Source organism: Nerophis ophidion, linkage group LG17 (genome assembly GCF_033978795.1).
Source record: "Nerophis ophidion isolate RoL-2023_Sa linkage group LG17, RoL_Noph_v1.0, whole genome shotgun sequence".
NCBI classification, from domain to species: domain Eukaryota; kingdom Metazoa; phylum Chordata; class Actinopteri; order Syngnathiformes; family Syngnathidae; genus Nerophis; species Nerophis ophidion.
The window spans coordinates 3,822,654-3,836,521 of NC_084627.1; the positions used below are offsets into that span (position 1 = coordinate 3,822,654).

General features: G+C 39.3%; 1 protein-coding gene across 1 annotated transcript in view; it reads right to left on the reverse strand.

The window, feature by feature from the left end:
- Positions 1-13,868, reverse strand: part of myo1hb (myosin IHb) — a 61,815-nt gene that overhangs the window by 24,193 nt on the left and 23,754 nt on the right. The window contains exons 4-11 of the mRNA XM_061875761.1: positions 11,441-11,602; positions 8,313-8,428; positions 4,572-4,770; positions 2,375-2,455; positions 2,121-2,300; positions 1,773-1,871; positions 1,585-1,698; positions 1,433-1,504 (exon numbers count right to left, since the gene is read on the reverse strand). Of these exons, the coding sequence (XP_061731745.1) occupies positions 1,433-1,504; positions 1,585-1,698; positions 1,773-1,871; positions 2,121-2,300; positions 2,375-2,455; positions 4,572-4,770; positions 8,313-8,428; positions 11,441-11,602 (1,023 nt within the window). The remainder of the gene's footprint in view (positions 1-1,432; positions 1,505-1,584; positions 1,699-1,772; positions 1,872-2,120; positions 2,301-2,374; positions 2,456-4,571; positions 4,771-8,312; positions 8,429-11,440; positions 11,603-13,868) is intronic.

Here is a 13,868-nt window from a genome sequence, read left to right on the forward strand (position 1 = left end):
TAAAAACGTATAACAGATAAGTAGATCTGAAGACAATCTAGAGACTTAAGTGTTATGGATCCCGAATAATTTTAGTGTGCCATATTTTTAAACAGTCATACCTCCAAAAATACTAATGAATTAAAATCAATGTTGTTATGAGTTTTTGACCTCTTCAAGGCTCCAATTTTGACTTTGAAAATATTTTGGGTGAAATTTTTGCATATTTTGTGCGGTTTTTTTATTAAAAAAACTGGCTGTTGACAAAAGGGCATAAAACATAAACATTGAAAAAGTTATATCAACAGACAAAGCTCCAATTTCTTTAAATAAAAAATTCTACTTTTAAGTATTTTGGGGGGTAAAATATTGCATATTTTGAGTTTCCTGTATAAAAACAAAGTTTGCTTTGACAAAACAAACATGAAGAAATAATAAAAACTTATAACAGATGACGACGATGAGGACGATCCAGAGACTTAAGTGTTATGAATTCCCAAGAATTTTAGTGGGCCTTTTCTTTTTTAAACAGTGATTTATTACTCCATAAATAGTAATGAATTAAAATCAATGTTGTTATAAGTTATTGACCTATTCAAGGCTACAATTACATCACATCAAATATTTCACTTTCCATATATTTGGGGCGAAATGATTGCATATTTTGTGGGGGGTTTTCCATTAACAAAACAGGGTTTTGACAAAAAGGGCATAAAACAAACATTTAAAAAAGTTATATTGAAAGACAATGCTCCAATTTCTTGAAATCAAAAATTCTAACTTTTAAGTATTTTGGGGGGTAAAACATTGTATAATTTGTGTTTGCTGTATAAAAACTAAGTTGGCTTTGACAAAACAAACATGAAGAAATAATAACAAACTATAATAGATGAATAGATCTGAAGATGATCTAGAGACTTAAGTGTTTTGGATCCCGTTTTTTTAAAACGGTCTTTACTCAAATAATACTAATTATGGTAATTATTATCAATGTCATTAAAGCTCCAGTTACTTCACATAAAATATTTAACTATGAACATATTTGGGGCGAAATCATTGCATATGTTGTGTTTTTTTCGATAAAAAAAAACTGAGTTTAGACAAAAAGGACATAAAATAAACATATTAAAAAGTTATATTGACAAATAAAGCTGAAGTTGATCTACAGATTCAAATGTTGAATTAAAAAAAAATATATATATATATATATATATATATGTGTGTGACTTATTTCTAACATTTTTAGGACTATCACCCTTCCGGGGCCCTGGACCAAAATTGAGAGGATCACTAAAGATGAGAAAAAAATTTATATTTTATATTCTATTGGTTTTTCAGTGTGTGGCCCTGGTGAAAAAAAAACCTTTGGACATCCCTGCACTAGACGGAGAGACAGGTCGCTGGACACTTCATTAGGTACTTCTCTGCCAGTGTCAAAAAAGAAATGAGTCACCTCCTCCTTTTTGGCCTCGATCTTTCGGTGCGTTAAGCCCTGTTGTAGCACCTGAGCAGGGATCCCAAGTAACTGTAGCACAACAGCAAAAAATAACTTGAAGAATGTAAATACAATACTGTAAAATATTCGTATTTTGGTTAGGTTCTGACTTTTGACACCCATTGCATTTCCTGGTTGTTGTTGAGACTGGCATAACCTCGAGCGTCCGTCTCGAACTGGACGTTCCCCAAGTGGAGAACGCTGGCAATGATTCCAAACAGGTGCTTGGAGAACACCGGACGTTGGAACGTGGGTCATAAAAACATTTGGATTTTTGCGAGACTTCCCTGATCCCTACCTCGGTGTCACTCTCGCTGAAGTCAATGACAGAAAGGGCTCTCCGCACCGTCTTCCAGTCGCTTTTGTCGTTGATGGAGCTGACTTTGGCACAATTACCCTGAAAGTGATGCGGGATTAGGCTCTGATTTGAAACTCTCCCTGCACATGATGCATTATACAGGGTGTCCATGAAGTCTGGGTACAGATGTGCGAATGGTTTTCAGACCAATTGGATAAGCGCATCAAGTTATGCATTGGAAATCATGTTGAAAATATTATTCCTCAACATTAGAATTGAATAAAATGGTTTTCTTCCCCAGACTTTGTGGACACCCCATGTCGTTCGTTATACTAAGTCGTCACTGACCTGAACCAGGTAGCGGTAAAGCTGACAGTTCCTCTCTAGGCCCAGCCAGCGGAGCAGATCTTCCTCTCCGCCCTCCACCAGCTGGTAGAAGATGTGGAAGTTCCGCTCGCCGTGGTTCTGATGGACCACGCGTGACTTCTCCAGCAGGTAGCTCAGAATGTGTCCCCCGACTGCCCCGCCCTGAAAGACGAACATCATTCCACCACGCAAATTCCCGTTGTGTGGAGTGTGCTGTTGAGGTTACTCAAGGCCACCTGGTGATCGAACTGGATGTCCATATACTTCCCGAAGCGACTGGAGTTGTCATTCTTTAGGGTTTTGGCATTTCCGAAAGCCTGGGTGACAAAGTGAAAAAAGACAGATTTAGATGATTTAGAAAACTTTCTTTAAAAGAGCCATATGTAATAATTTCATGTCAAGTCATTATCAAATAGAGCTGATATGTCAAAATGCATTAATAAATAATGTTCTGAGAATATATCTTTATAGTCATTGTACATTGTACAACAAAATTGCTGAAATTGATGTTCTTTTCCAATACCTCGGATATGCTCATTTCAAAATTAGATTTACAGCCCCGAAATCTTGTTATTGTTTTCATTTCGATGCCCCGCCCTCCACCGTTTGACCAATTAGAAAGTATGTGAGTGGTTCACATCCAGGTTGCCAGTTACGCACCGCCCTCTTCGTCTGGCTACTGCCACCGGTAAAGTTACTAAACATGTCAGACCTCAGTAAATCAATTCTCAACTTATTCATGACAAAGCCAGGAACAAAACAAGGATTTGTATCAGGGATACCTTTGAAAGATGGAGGCGATTGAAGGTGGAGAAGATTTTTTAATCTGACGCAAACTTGCGATTTTTCCTCCTTGATAGGCATTTATGTTTTCTTATTACTTGTCATAAATGGAAATGGACATTTGGTATGTAAACTATATCGTCCAATACAGTCTATGATCTTGTCTAACAAAGCTGGTATGTTCCTGCAACGAATGCTTTAATGGTGCTCCTAGTGTAATGTTTAGCACGCTAGCCCGGCCTAATCGTTACGGGGGAAATATATGCCAGTTAGCATGTATGTCGATGTGTATTCCAACTGACAGGGCAACACTCTGTATCTTTTCGACAAATAAAACCTATGTGGATATGGGTAGTGTCAGTGCCTATTCCCTTCTCAATATGCTGATATGCTGAGGAAATGGGTTGCAACATTAAAAACTTCTAAAGGCTAAGTGGCCACATGCGTGGACAGCACCTTTTAGCTCTTATTTCCAAAATTGTGTACACTACTGAATTGGGGTCTTATGGCCGCTTATGTGGACACTTATACTGCCATCTGGTGGTGTCAGAAGAGTATAACATACAATGGAATTTTGAAAAAAAAGTGTAAAAATAAGAATTAGCATGTCACTAAACACGAAGTACACGTTTGTGTACTTATGGACTAAGTACATCATATCAAAAGATGATTCTAAGTAGAGATGTCCGATAATATCGGACTGCTGATATTATCGGCCGATAAATGCTTAAAAATGTAATATCGGAAATTATCGGTGTTGGTTTCAAAAAGTAAAATGTAAGATTATTTAAAACACCGCTGTACAGAGTGGTACATGGACGTAGGGACAAGTACAGAGCAGTTGCGTCTCCCAGTCATACTTGCCAACCCTACCGATTTTCCCATGAGACTCCAGATTTTCAGTGCCCCTCCCGAAAATCTCCTGGGGCAACTATTCTCCCAAATTCTTTCCTACACCCAGACAACAATATGGGCGGGAGTGCCTTACAGGCACTGCTTTTGCGTGCCGGCCCAATTACATAATATCTACGGCTACAATATACACCCCCCACTACCCCTCAACCCCACCCACCTCAACCTCCTAAAGCTTTCTCGGGGAGAGCATGTCCCAAATTCCAAGCTGCTGTTTTGAGGCATTTAAAAAAAAATAATGCACTCTGTGACTTCAACAATAAATATGGCAGTGCCATGTTGGCATTTTTTTCCATAACTTGAGTTGATTTATTTTGGAAAACCTTGTTACATTGTTTAATGCATCCAGCCGGGCATCACAACAAAATTAGGCATAATAATGTGTTAATTCCACGACTGTATATATTGGTATCGATTGATATCGGAATCGGTAATTAAGAGTTGGACAATATCGGAATATCGGATATCGGCAAAAAAGCCATTATCGAAGATCTCTAATTCTTAGTTTTTATTTCAATTAGGGTCCGATGAGCCCAAATAGCAAAGAGAAATTAAAAAAGCATGTAAACAAACAGCTTGGGTCTTAAGAGGTTAACACGGCTCTCATCAAGGCAATGTGAAACGTATGGAGACAGCACAAGAAAAATGGAGGGATGATTTGATGCCTGCTTAATCAAGACAGTCCTTAACTATCAATCAATGAATCAACTCGAGTGTCCGCCCTTACAAAATACGCACCTCAAGCACAGGGTTGGAGACCAGCATCCTGTCTCTGACGTTATTCAAGACTTTGGTACTAGGACAGCTGACCGCATAAAAGTGCAGAATCTTCTTCGAGGCCTCCGTCTTGCCTGCGCCGCTCTCCCCCGAAATCAGGATGAAGTGGTTGTTGAACTCGGACAGCATGGTGCGGAACACGTTGTCTGCCAGCGCGTAGCTAAGAAGGGCATAGATGGTTCCACGTCAGTCCAGTCCCAATGAGACCTAGGTTAGGGCTGGACAATTCCTCCCAATCTCTGAGTGAGCGTACAAGTGAAAAAAAGACCAGATCTACTAAATTCTACTTCCTATTTGACACAATGCTAGGATGCCTAATCAATAATCACTAATCCCAAGAGACAAAAAGTATGGCCAAATGATTTCAGCATTAACGAAACCGCAGACAGAATGTCACAGAAATGAGCATAAATGTGAGTAATATGCTGTCATTGTGAGAAGGATTGATTTATTGATTGAAACTTTTATTAGTAGATTGCACAGTACAGTACATATTCCGTACAATTGACCACTAAATGGTAACACCTCAATAAGTTTTTCAACTTGTTTAAGTTGGAGTCCACGTAAATCAATTCATGGTAGGAACATTTGTTTGGGAAAATAATGGGCCGAGTACTGCTCATTCGTCCCCGAAACACTCAACCGTCCCATCCCGGACTAAACAAAGTCCAGGCTGGCACTTGAAACCATGACTAAACAATGCTGAAGCTAGCAAAATAGCAACAATCCATACAACCACAAGTTGCACAAGACATGTTGTGAGCGACATCCCTGAGGTAAGATCAGTGTACAAACAGGACAGGACAGCAGTCAACTTGAGAGGCGTTTTGCTTTGTTTTTTTTTTTAGACCTACTCTGTGGCCTAGTGGTTAGAGGGTCCGCCCTGAGATCGGTAGGTTGTGAGTTCAAACCCCGGCCAAGTCATACCAAGGACTATAAAAATGGAACCCGTTATCTCCCTACTTGGCACTCAGCATCAAGGGTTGGAATTGGGGGTTAAATCACCAAAAATAATTGCTTCCCTCACCTCCCAGAGGGTGAACAAGGGGATGGGTCCAATACAGAGGACAAATTTCACCACACCTGTGTGTGACAATCACTGGTAGTTAAACTTTGACTTTGAACAGCCTCCAGTCGTATCCAAACTGGTCAAGCTCAGAACAACAGCACACATGTCGCCTTCACAACAATAATGCTGTGTGCAACTGCGCAAAAAAAAAAAAAGGTACCTTACACAAACATAATTTACTTAAAACACTCATTTATATATTTACAAAGTATGTTTTGACTTAAAATACTGTTCAAAATTGTCCATCGATGTGGTGCACCAATAAATGTGAGAACTAGTTTTGTCCCGATACCATTATTTTGGTACCGGTACCAAAATGTATTCCAATACTTTTCAGTATTTTGATACTTTTCTAAGTAAAGGGAACCACAAAAATGGCATTAATGGCTTTATTTTGACACAAAATCTTACAGTACATTAAACATATGTTTCTTATTGCAATGTTGTCCTTAAAGAAAATAGTGAACATACAAAACAACTTGTCTTTTAGTAGTAAGTAAACAAACAAAGGCTCCTAATTAGTCTGCTGACGTATGCAGTAACATATTGTGTTTTTTTCATTCTATTATTTTGTCAGCATTTTGAGGGGAAAAAAAGCTGTAAAAATGGATTATTAATCTACATGTTCATTACCGCATCTTTCTGAGTAGAAGTCGCTCCGGAGTATAAGTCACACCTGCCAAAAATGCATAATAAAGAAGGAAAAAAAAATATACCGTATTTTTCGGATTATAAATCGCAGTCTTCTCCACAGTCCAGCGGGGGGTGAGACCCGGCCAAACCCCAAAATTTTTTTTATATATATATATATATATATAAATATATTTTTTTTTTTTTTATAGTTTGGCCAAGTCTCACCCCCGACCAAACTACAAAAAAAAAAAGTGACTTATAGTCCGAAAAATACGGTATAAGTCGCACTGGAGTATAAGTCACATTTTTTGGGGAAATTCATTTGATAAAACCCAACACCAAGAGTAGACATTTGAAAGGCAATTTAAAATACATAAAGAATAGTGAACAACAGGCTGAATAAGTGTACGTTATATGACTCATAAATAACCCAACGGAGAAGGTGCCTGGTATGTTAACGTAACATATTATGGTAAGAGTCATTCAAATAACTATAACATATAGAACAGGCTATATGTTTACCAAACAATCTGTCACTCCTAATCGATAAATCCCATGAAATCTTATACGTCTAGTCTCTTACGTGAATGAGCTAAATAATATTATTTGATATTTTACGGTAATGTATTAAAGGGGAACATTATCACCAAACCTATGTAAGCGTCAATATATACCTTGATGTTGCAGAAAAAAGACCATGTATTTTTTTAACCGATTTCCGAACTCTAAATGGGTGAATTTTGGCAAATTAAACGCCTTTCTGTTTATCGGTCTTTTAGCGATGACGTCAGAACGTGACGTCACCGAGGTAACACACCCGCCATTTTCATTTTCACATTACAAACACCGGGTCTCAGCTCTGTTATTTTCCGTTTTTTCGACTATTTTTTGGAACCTTGGAGACATCATGCCTCGTCGGTGTGTTGTCGGAGGGTGTAACAACACTAACAGGGAGGGATTCGAGTTGCACCACTGGCAAGAAATCTGCCGCCAGACCCCCATTGAATGTACCAGAGTGTCTGCACAATTGACCGGCGATGCTAAGACCGACATGGCACAGAGATGTATGGATAACCTGCAGATGCATTTGCAACGATTAAGTCAACGAAATCACAAAGGTGAGTTTTGTTGATGTTGTTGACTTATGTGCTAATCAGACATATTTGGTCGCGGCATGACTGCCAGCTAATCGATGCTAACATGCTACGCTAATCGATGCTAACATGCTATTTACGCTAGCTGTATGTACATTTGAAACTAGATACCCACATTTAATGCGAATCAAACACTTACCAATCGACGGATTTAAGTTGCTCCAGTGTCACAAGATGCGAAAGTCCTGATTGTTTGTTTCGCACATTTTACCGGCGATGCTAATAAGGCAGCCATGCTATGGGCCACTTCATTAGGTACACCCATGCTATGGCCGAATAGCGTCAATAGCTATTCGCTCAAAAGCTTCAGTTTCTTCTTCAATTTCGTTTTCGCTATCTGCCTCCATACTCCGAACATCTGTTTCAATACATGCGTAATCTGTTGAGTCGCTTAAACCGCTGAAATCCAAGTCTGAATCCGAGCTAATGTCGCTATATTTTGCTGTGGTAACCGCCATGTTGTTTGTATTGGCAGCCCTGTATGACGTCACAGGGAAATGGACAGTCGCATCGCAAATAGCGAAAATCAAGAACTTTAAAGCTTTTTTTGGGGATATTCCGGGAGGTGTAAAATTTTGAAAAAAACTTAAACAAATAAAACAAGCCACTGGGAACTGATTTTTATTGTTTCTAACCCTTTTGAAATTGTGATAATGTTCCCCTTTAATAATTGCACACATAAGTCGCTACTGAGTATAAGTCGCACTCACAGCCAAACTATGAAAAAAACTGCAACTTATAGTCCGAAAAATACGTTATGTTATTGATGTTTTTTTAATACACAATATTAGAAAGAGCACGCGACACATGGATACAAAGTACTAATGGAGAGAGAACCCGTCTTACATGTGAGGTGGAAGTTCAAAGAAGTTGACGCCCATGTAGGTGTCCATCTGACTCTTGTTGTAGATGTCCAGCTCCTTGTATGGGTTGACTGACACCAAAAGAGTGCCTATGTAGGTCTGCAACAGGGAGACAGAGGGTCACGGACATTCACCTCGCGGTTATAAAACACCAGGAATGTAATGTGCTCTGTGCATCGCTTCCAACAATGAGCAATGTTGTCCTTATCAAGAGCAATAAGTTGGGTTAATCACTTTGCACCACCTAGATGACCTTTGTGAGGCGTGCCGCTTCAGCAACATGAGATGTGGGATTCAGCAGCATCAGGACCACATCGGGTGAACGGGTCAAAGGCATAGCGTTTAATTGGAAGTAGAAATTACAACTGCCTCTAAAGTCCATCGCTAGCAATTGTTAGTTTGCATTTCGAAAAAATTATGGATGGATTTTTATTAAACTTTCAGGAAATGTCCGAAATGGGAAATTATTAGATTTAGCGATCAGCGCGCTAGTTGTTAGCTATCTACTAGCACTCTAGTTGTCAGCTAGCGATTAGTGCTCTGGTTTTCAACTAGCGATTACCAGCCTAGTTGTCAGCTTGCGATTCCTGCGGTAGTTGCAGCTAGCGATTAGCGCTCCAGTTGCGGGCCAGAGAGTTACCGTATTTTCTTGAATTGCCGCCTGGGTGCTAATTAATTTAAAACCTCTTCTCACTCCAAAGGCATGCGGTAAAGACCAACATGCGCCAATTATTTTAAAACCTCTTCTCACTCTGGCGCTCACCAAAAGGCATGCGGTAAATTTAGGCCTACGCTTATAAATTCTAGTGTGATGTAAGGATACCATCATGAAATGTACAAAAAAACGTTATTATGGTCTTACCTTTACTTATAAATGAAGTCCATGCGCAGCTCCTTCTGATCAAAAGCATCAATAACTTGTTTATAGAAGTCTACCTTATCTTTCCTTAGTTATAAAAGTCTCTCTGTCTCGATGGAGATCTTCCTTTATTACCTCCTGCTTTGATTGAAAGTCCAGTTTAGAAAACTGTTTTATTTTAGATATGTAATCCTCCATGTTAAAAGTGCAAGCGAGAGGAAAAAATAAACGATCGCTGCTCACTCTTGCAGCGTGTTGTCACTTCTTCTGCAGCCGAGTTGTCGCAAGAAGGATCACTAGTGCCCTCTACCACCAGGAGGCGGGAGTCATTTAATGACTCATATTTGACACACGCAGCTACGGTATATTAATTAAACATAGCTGCTTACTGTTCTTTTTAGCATATTCAATAGCTTGGACCTTAAATCCTACTGAATAGCTCTTAATCTTCTTCCCTTTATGCGATTTCAAATTATTGAAATCAGCCTCCTCCATTTTGAAAATGATGACAGGTGAAGTGTCACTCGTGACGTGAATAGTTTGACCCGGCGGAAATTCTAGGCATATGCTAATTATTTGGCGAAACGAGTTTGACCCGGCGGAAATTCTAGACATGCGCTAATAAAAATAATATTTTGCGAAACGAGTTTGACCCGCCATTAATGCTGAGCCGGCGGTAATGCTAAGCATGCGGTAATTATTTGGCGAAACGAGTTTGACCCGGCAGTAATTCTAGGCAGGCGCATACTATATACCTGGCGGCAATTGAAGGAAATAGGGTATGCGCTATTTTTTTGCTCGTGATTAGCGCTCCAGTTGCCAGCAAGAGATTTATGCGCTATTTTTTAGCTCGCGATTAACGCTCTCGTTGCCAACTAGCATTTGACGGGCCAGTTGCTAGCTAGTTATTATTGTCCTAGTTGTCAGCAAACGATTAGCGCTTCAGTTGCGAGCTGGCGATCAGCGTGTTAGTTGCTGGCTAGTTATTAACACGTTAGTTGTCAGCTAGCTATTATCGGCACAACACGGTTATTGTTCAAATATTGTTAGTGTTACACAATAATAAGGTACCTTTCGGACTAGTTTAATATTATTTGATGTGATTTGCCACGCGGGCCTAATGTGCACAACTCTCCCAGCTAAATCTAGCCCTCGTGTGGTTTATACCAGTGTTTTTCAACCACTGTGCCGCGTGGTGAAATACAGTCTGGTGTGCCGTGGGAGATTATCTAATTTCACCTATTTGGGTTGAACATATTTTTGCAAACCAGTAATTATAGTCTGCAAATGATGTGTTGTTCTTGAGTGTCGGTGCTGTTTAGAGCTTGACAAAGTAACCGTGGAATACTCTTCCATATCAGTAGGTGGCAGCCGGTAGCTAATTGCTTTGTAGATGTCGGAAACAGCGGGAGGCAGCATGCAGGTAAAAAGGTGTTTCATGCTTAAAACAAAAACAAAAAAAAGGTGAATGCCCCTAAAAAAAGCATTGAAGCTTAGGGAAGCCTATGCAGAACGAAACTAAAACTGAACTGGCTACAAAGTAAACAAAAACAGAATGCTGGACGACAGCAAATACTTACTGTGGAGCAAAGAAGGCATCCGCAATGTACGTCCGAACATGACATGACAATCAACAATGTGCACACAAAGAAGGACAAAAACAACTGAAATATTCTTGATTGCTAAAACAAAGTATATGCGGGAAATATAGCTCAAAAGAAGACATTAAACTGCTACAGGAAAATACCAAAAAAGAGAAAAAGCCACCAAAATAGGAGCGCAAGTCAAAAACTAAAACACTACACACCGGAAAGCAGCAAAAAACTCCAAGTAAGTCACGGTGTGATGTGACAGGTGAGGACAGTACACCTACTTTGAGACAAGAGCTATAGTGATGCATGCTTGGTTATGGTTTAAAGTCATATCCAACAATTGCCACAACAACGTTTTACTGTCAACTGAGTTTCGTTTTTTTTAATGATTTCTGCTGGTGGTGTGCCTCCGGATTTTTTCAACGCAAAACTATGTGCCTTGGCTCAAAAAACATTGAATAACACTGCATTATACAGAAAAATTTACATGTGAGAGTATGAATATTTAAATTGATTATAACAGGATCCGTGAGTTAACTTGTTTTTACACTACCATAACACTTTAGAATGTTAAAACCTTTCTTTAAAAGAGTGAGATTTCCACAGTATGTACCTAATTGTAAGCATTTTTGGCAATAGAAATTCAAGAAATGGACTCACATAAACCAAATTCTCATGGAAGCGTTTCCTCAGGTTGTCAAGGAAGGCGGTCTCGCTGGTGTAGTTGTCCAAGAGAACAAAATCCTGGATTCCGACGCGGTCCCGAGCCGTGAGAGAGGCCTCCATGTTCCTCAGGATCCTGTTGCAACGCTCCTCCAGGCTCTGAGCGGGCATAAGTAGCATGAGAAGCTGTTATCAGACCACACATCCTCATATGATATTTGTGTCTCTTATCTATCTCTATGTTCATGGTCTTCCAGTCAGGAGCGGCTGCTGAGACCTTGGTCATATCCTTTCTGCTCGTGATGAATCTAAATTCAGCCAGCATTATCTGAAATATGTCATGAATCCCACTCTTGACAAAACTACTGCGGACACAAAATTGTCCTCCAGAAGCATCAATGATCTTTAATTACAACGTTACAAAGGGGTTGGTTACAGCGAACAGTATTATGTTGCAGTAGTTTGGCTCTCATCCCTGCGTGCCTGACACCCACTGTTAGAAAAAAAACAAAAACAGTGAAGTTGGCACGTTGTGTAAATCGTAAATAAAACCAGAATAGAATGATATGCAGATCCTTTTCAACTTATATTCAATTGAATACACTCTAAAGATTGTGGACTCGTCAGACCACAGAACACTTTTCCACTTTGCATCAGCGCATCTTAAATGGGCTCGGACCCAGAAAAGCCAGGGAGGTTTCTGGGTGTTGTTGATAAATAGCTTTTGCTTCGTAGAGGAGAGTTTTAACTTTCACTTACAGATGTAGCGACGAACTGTAGTTAATGACAGTGGTTTTCTGAAGTATTCCTGAGCCCAAGTGGTGATATCTTTTACACACTGATGTCGGTTTTTGATGCAGTACCGCCTGAGCGAACGAAGGACCGTAATATCATCGCTTACGTGCAGTGATTTCTCCAGATTCTCTGAACCTATTGATATTACGGACCGTAGATGGTGAAATCCCTAATACCTTGCAATAGCTCAGTAAGAAAAGTTGGACAATTCATGGAAGCTGCTTCTATACCCCACCTGTTCCCAATAAGCATGTTCACCTGTGGGATGTTCCAAATAAGTGTTTGATGAGCATTCCTCAACTTTCTCAGTCTTTTTTCACCACTTGTGCCAGATTGTTTGAAACATTTTACCGGCATCAAATTCCAAATGAGTTAATATTTACAAAAAAAATAAGTTTTCTGGTTCAAACATTAAGTATCTTGTCTTTGCAGTCTATTCAATTGATTATAGGTTGAAAATCAGAATCAGTATCAGAAATACTTTATTAATCCCGAGGGGAAATTACAATTTTCAGCACAATCCCATTCAAGATCAGTCAAACGTTACAGGGAAACTGAACAGAATCACTGACGGGTCTGCCAACTTCCGGCGCCCCTTACAAAAAAGGTGAGATATAGGTAAGGAATTGGGTAGGGGGGTTAGAAAAAAACAATCGGTATGAGCCTAGGCCCCTGGACAGAGGGTCCAGACTGAGGCCAAGGGAAAACGGATTTGTAAACCATTGTATTCTATTTTATTTATCATTTACACAACTGGCCAACTTTTTGGGTTTTGTAAAATCCCACTGCTGCTGCTTTATTCTCCTCTCACCCCCATTGGACATCCAAAATTGTGGCATTACTTCTTCTCAGGGGAGTACGTGAGCAATGGGACAGGAAACGCAGAAAGATTACACGTTCTACTTCCTTCAGTAGGAAACCATCAATAATACACAGCCAATGTACAAAGAGGAAGCAGTCTAAAGACAAAAAACATGACTTAAATATCCCCTCAAAAGGACAAAAAAACACAATATAGCTTCATGACCAGCAAAACCCCAGTCCTGTAAGTGGCGGCAATTACTTTGTTTTTTTTTTGTTCTGTCCAGCTACTCAGGCAAATCATATTGTTGACGTTGATGCCCATATCGGCTGTACAAATTTACATTACAGAATATAAGTGTTGGCTACTTCTCTCGTTACCTTATTTGTATTTGACTTTAATAAATGGGTTTGTATTATTTTTTGGCGAGGCCGAGCAATAGGGGATAGAAAGAAAAAAAAATAGGGATAAGACAGAGAGACAAGAACAACAAACGCAGCAACAACAACAATAACAACAACAGAGCAGTATCAGCAAATAGGATATGTACAAATATGATAGTAAAAGTGAAAGCAGAGAAGCTGTTAGTGAAGTAAATAACATAAAAACGACACGGAACATCATGGAGCAATAAAAATACCAATGCAAATAACACTATAGATAATGAATATTAACAATAATTACCTCTGTTATCAACAATACAATTTAATGATAACTTCAAATACAAAAGAAAACAGAAAACTGAAGGGGAAGAAAGAGAAACAAAGTGTTTTAACCTTGTAGATTGTTATAGTAACGGTATTACAATGGTTGTCAATTGTTACACAT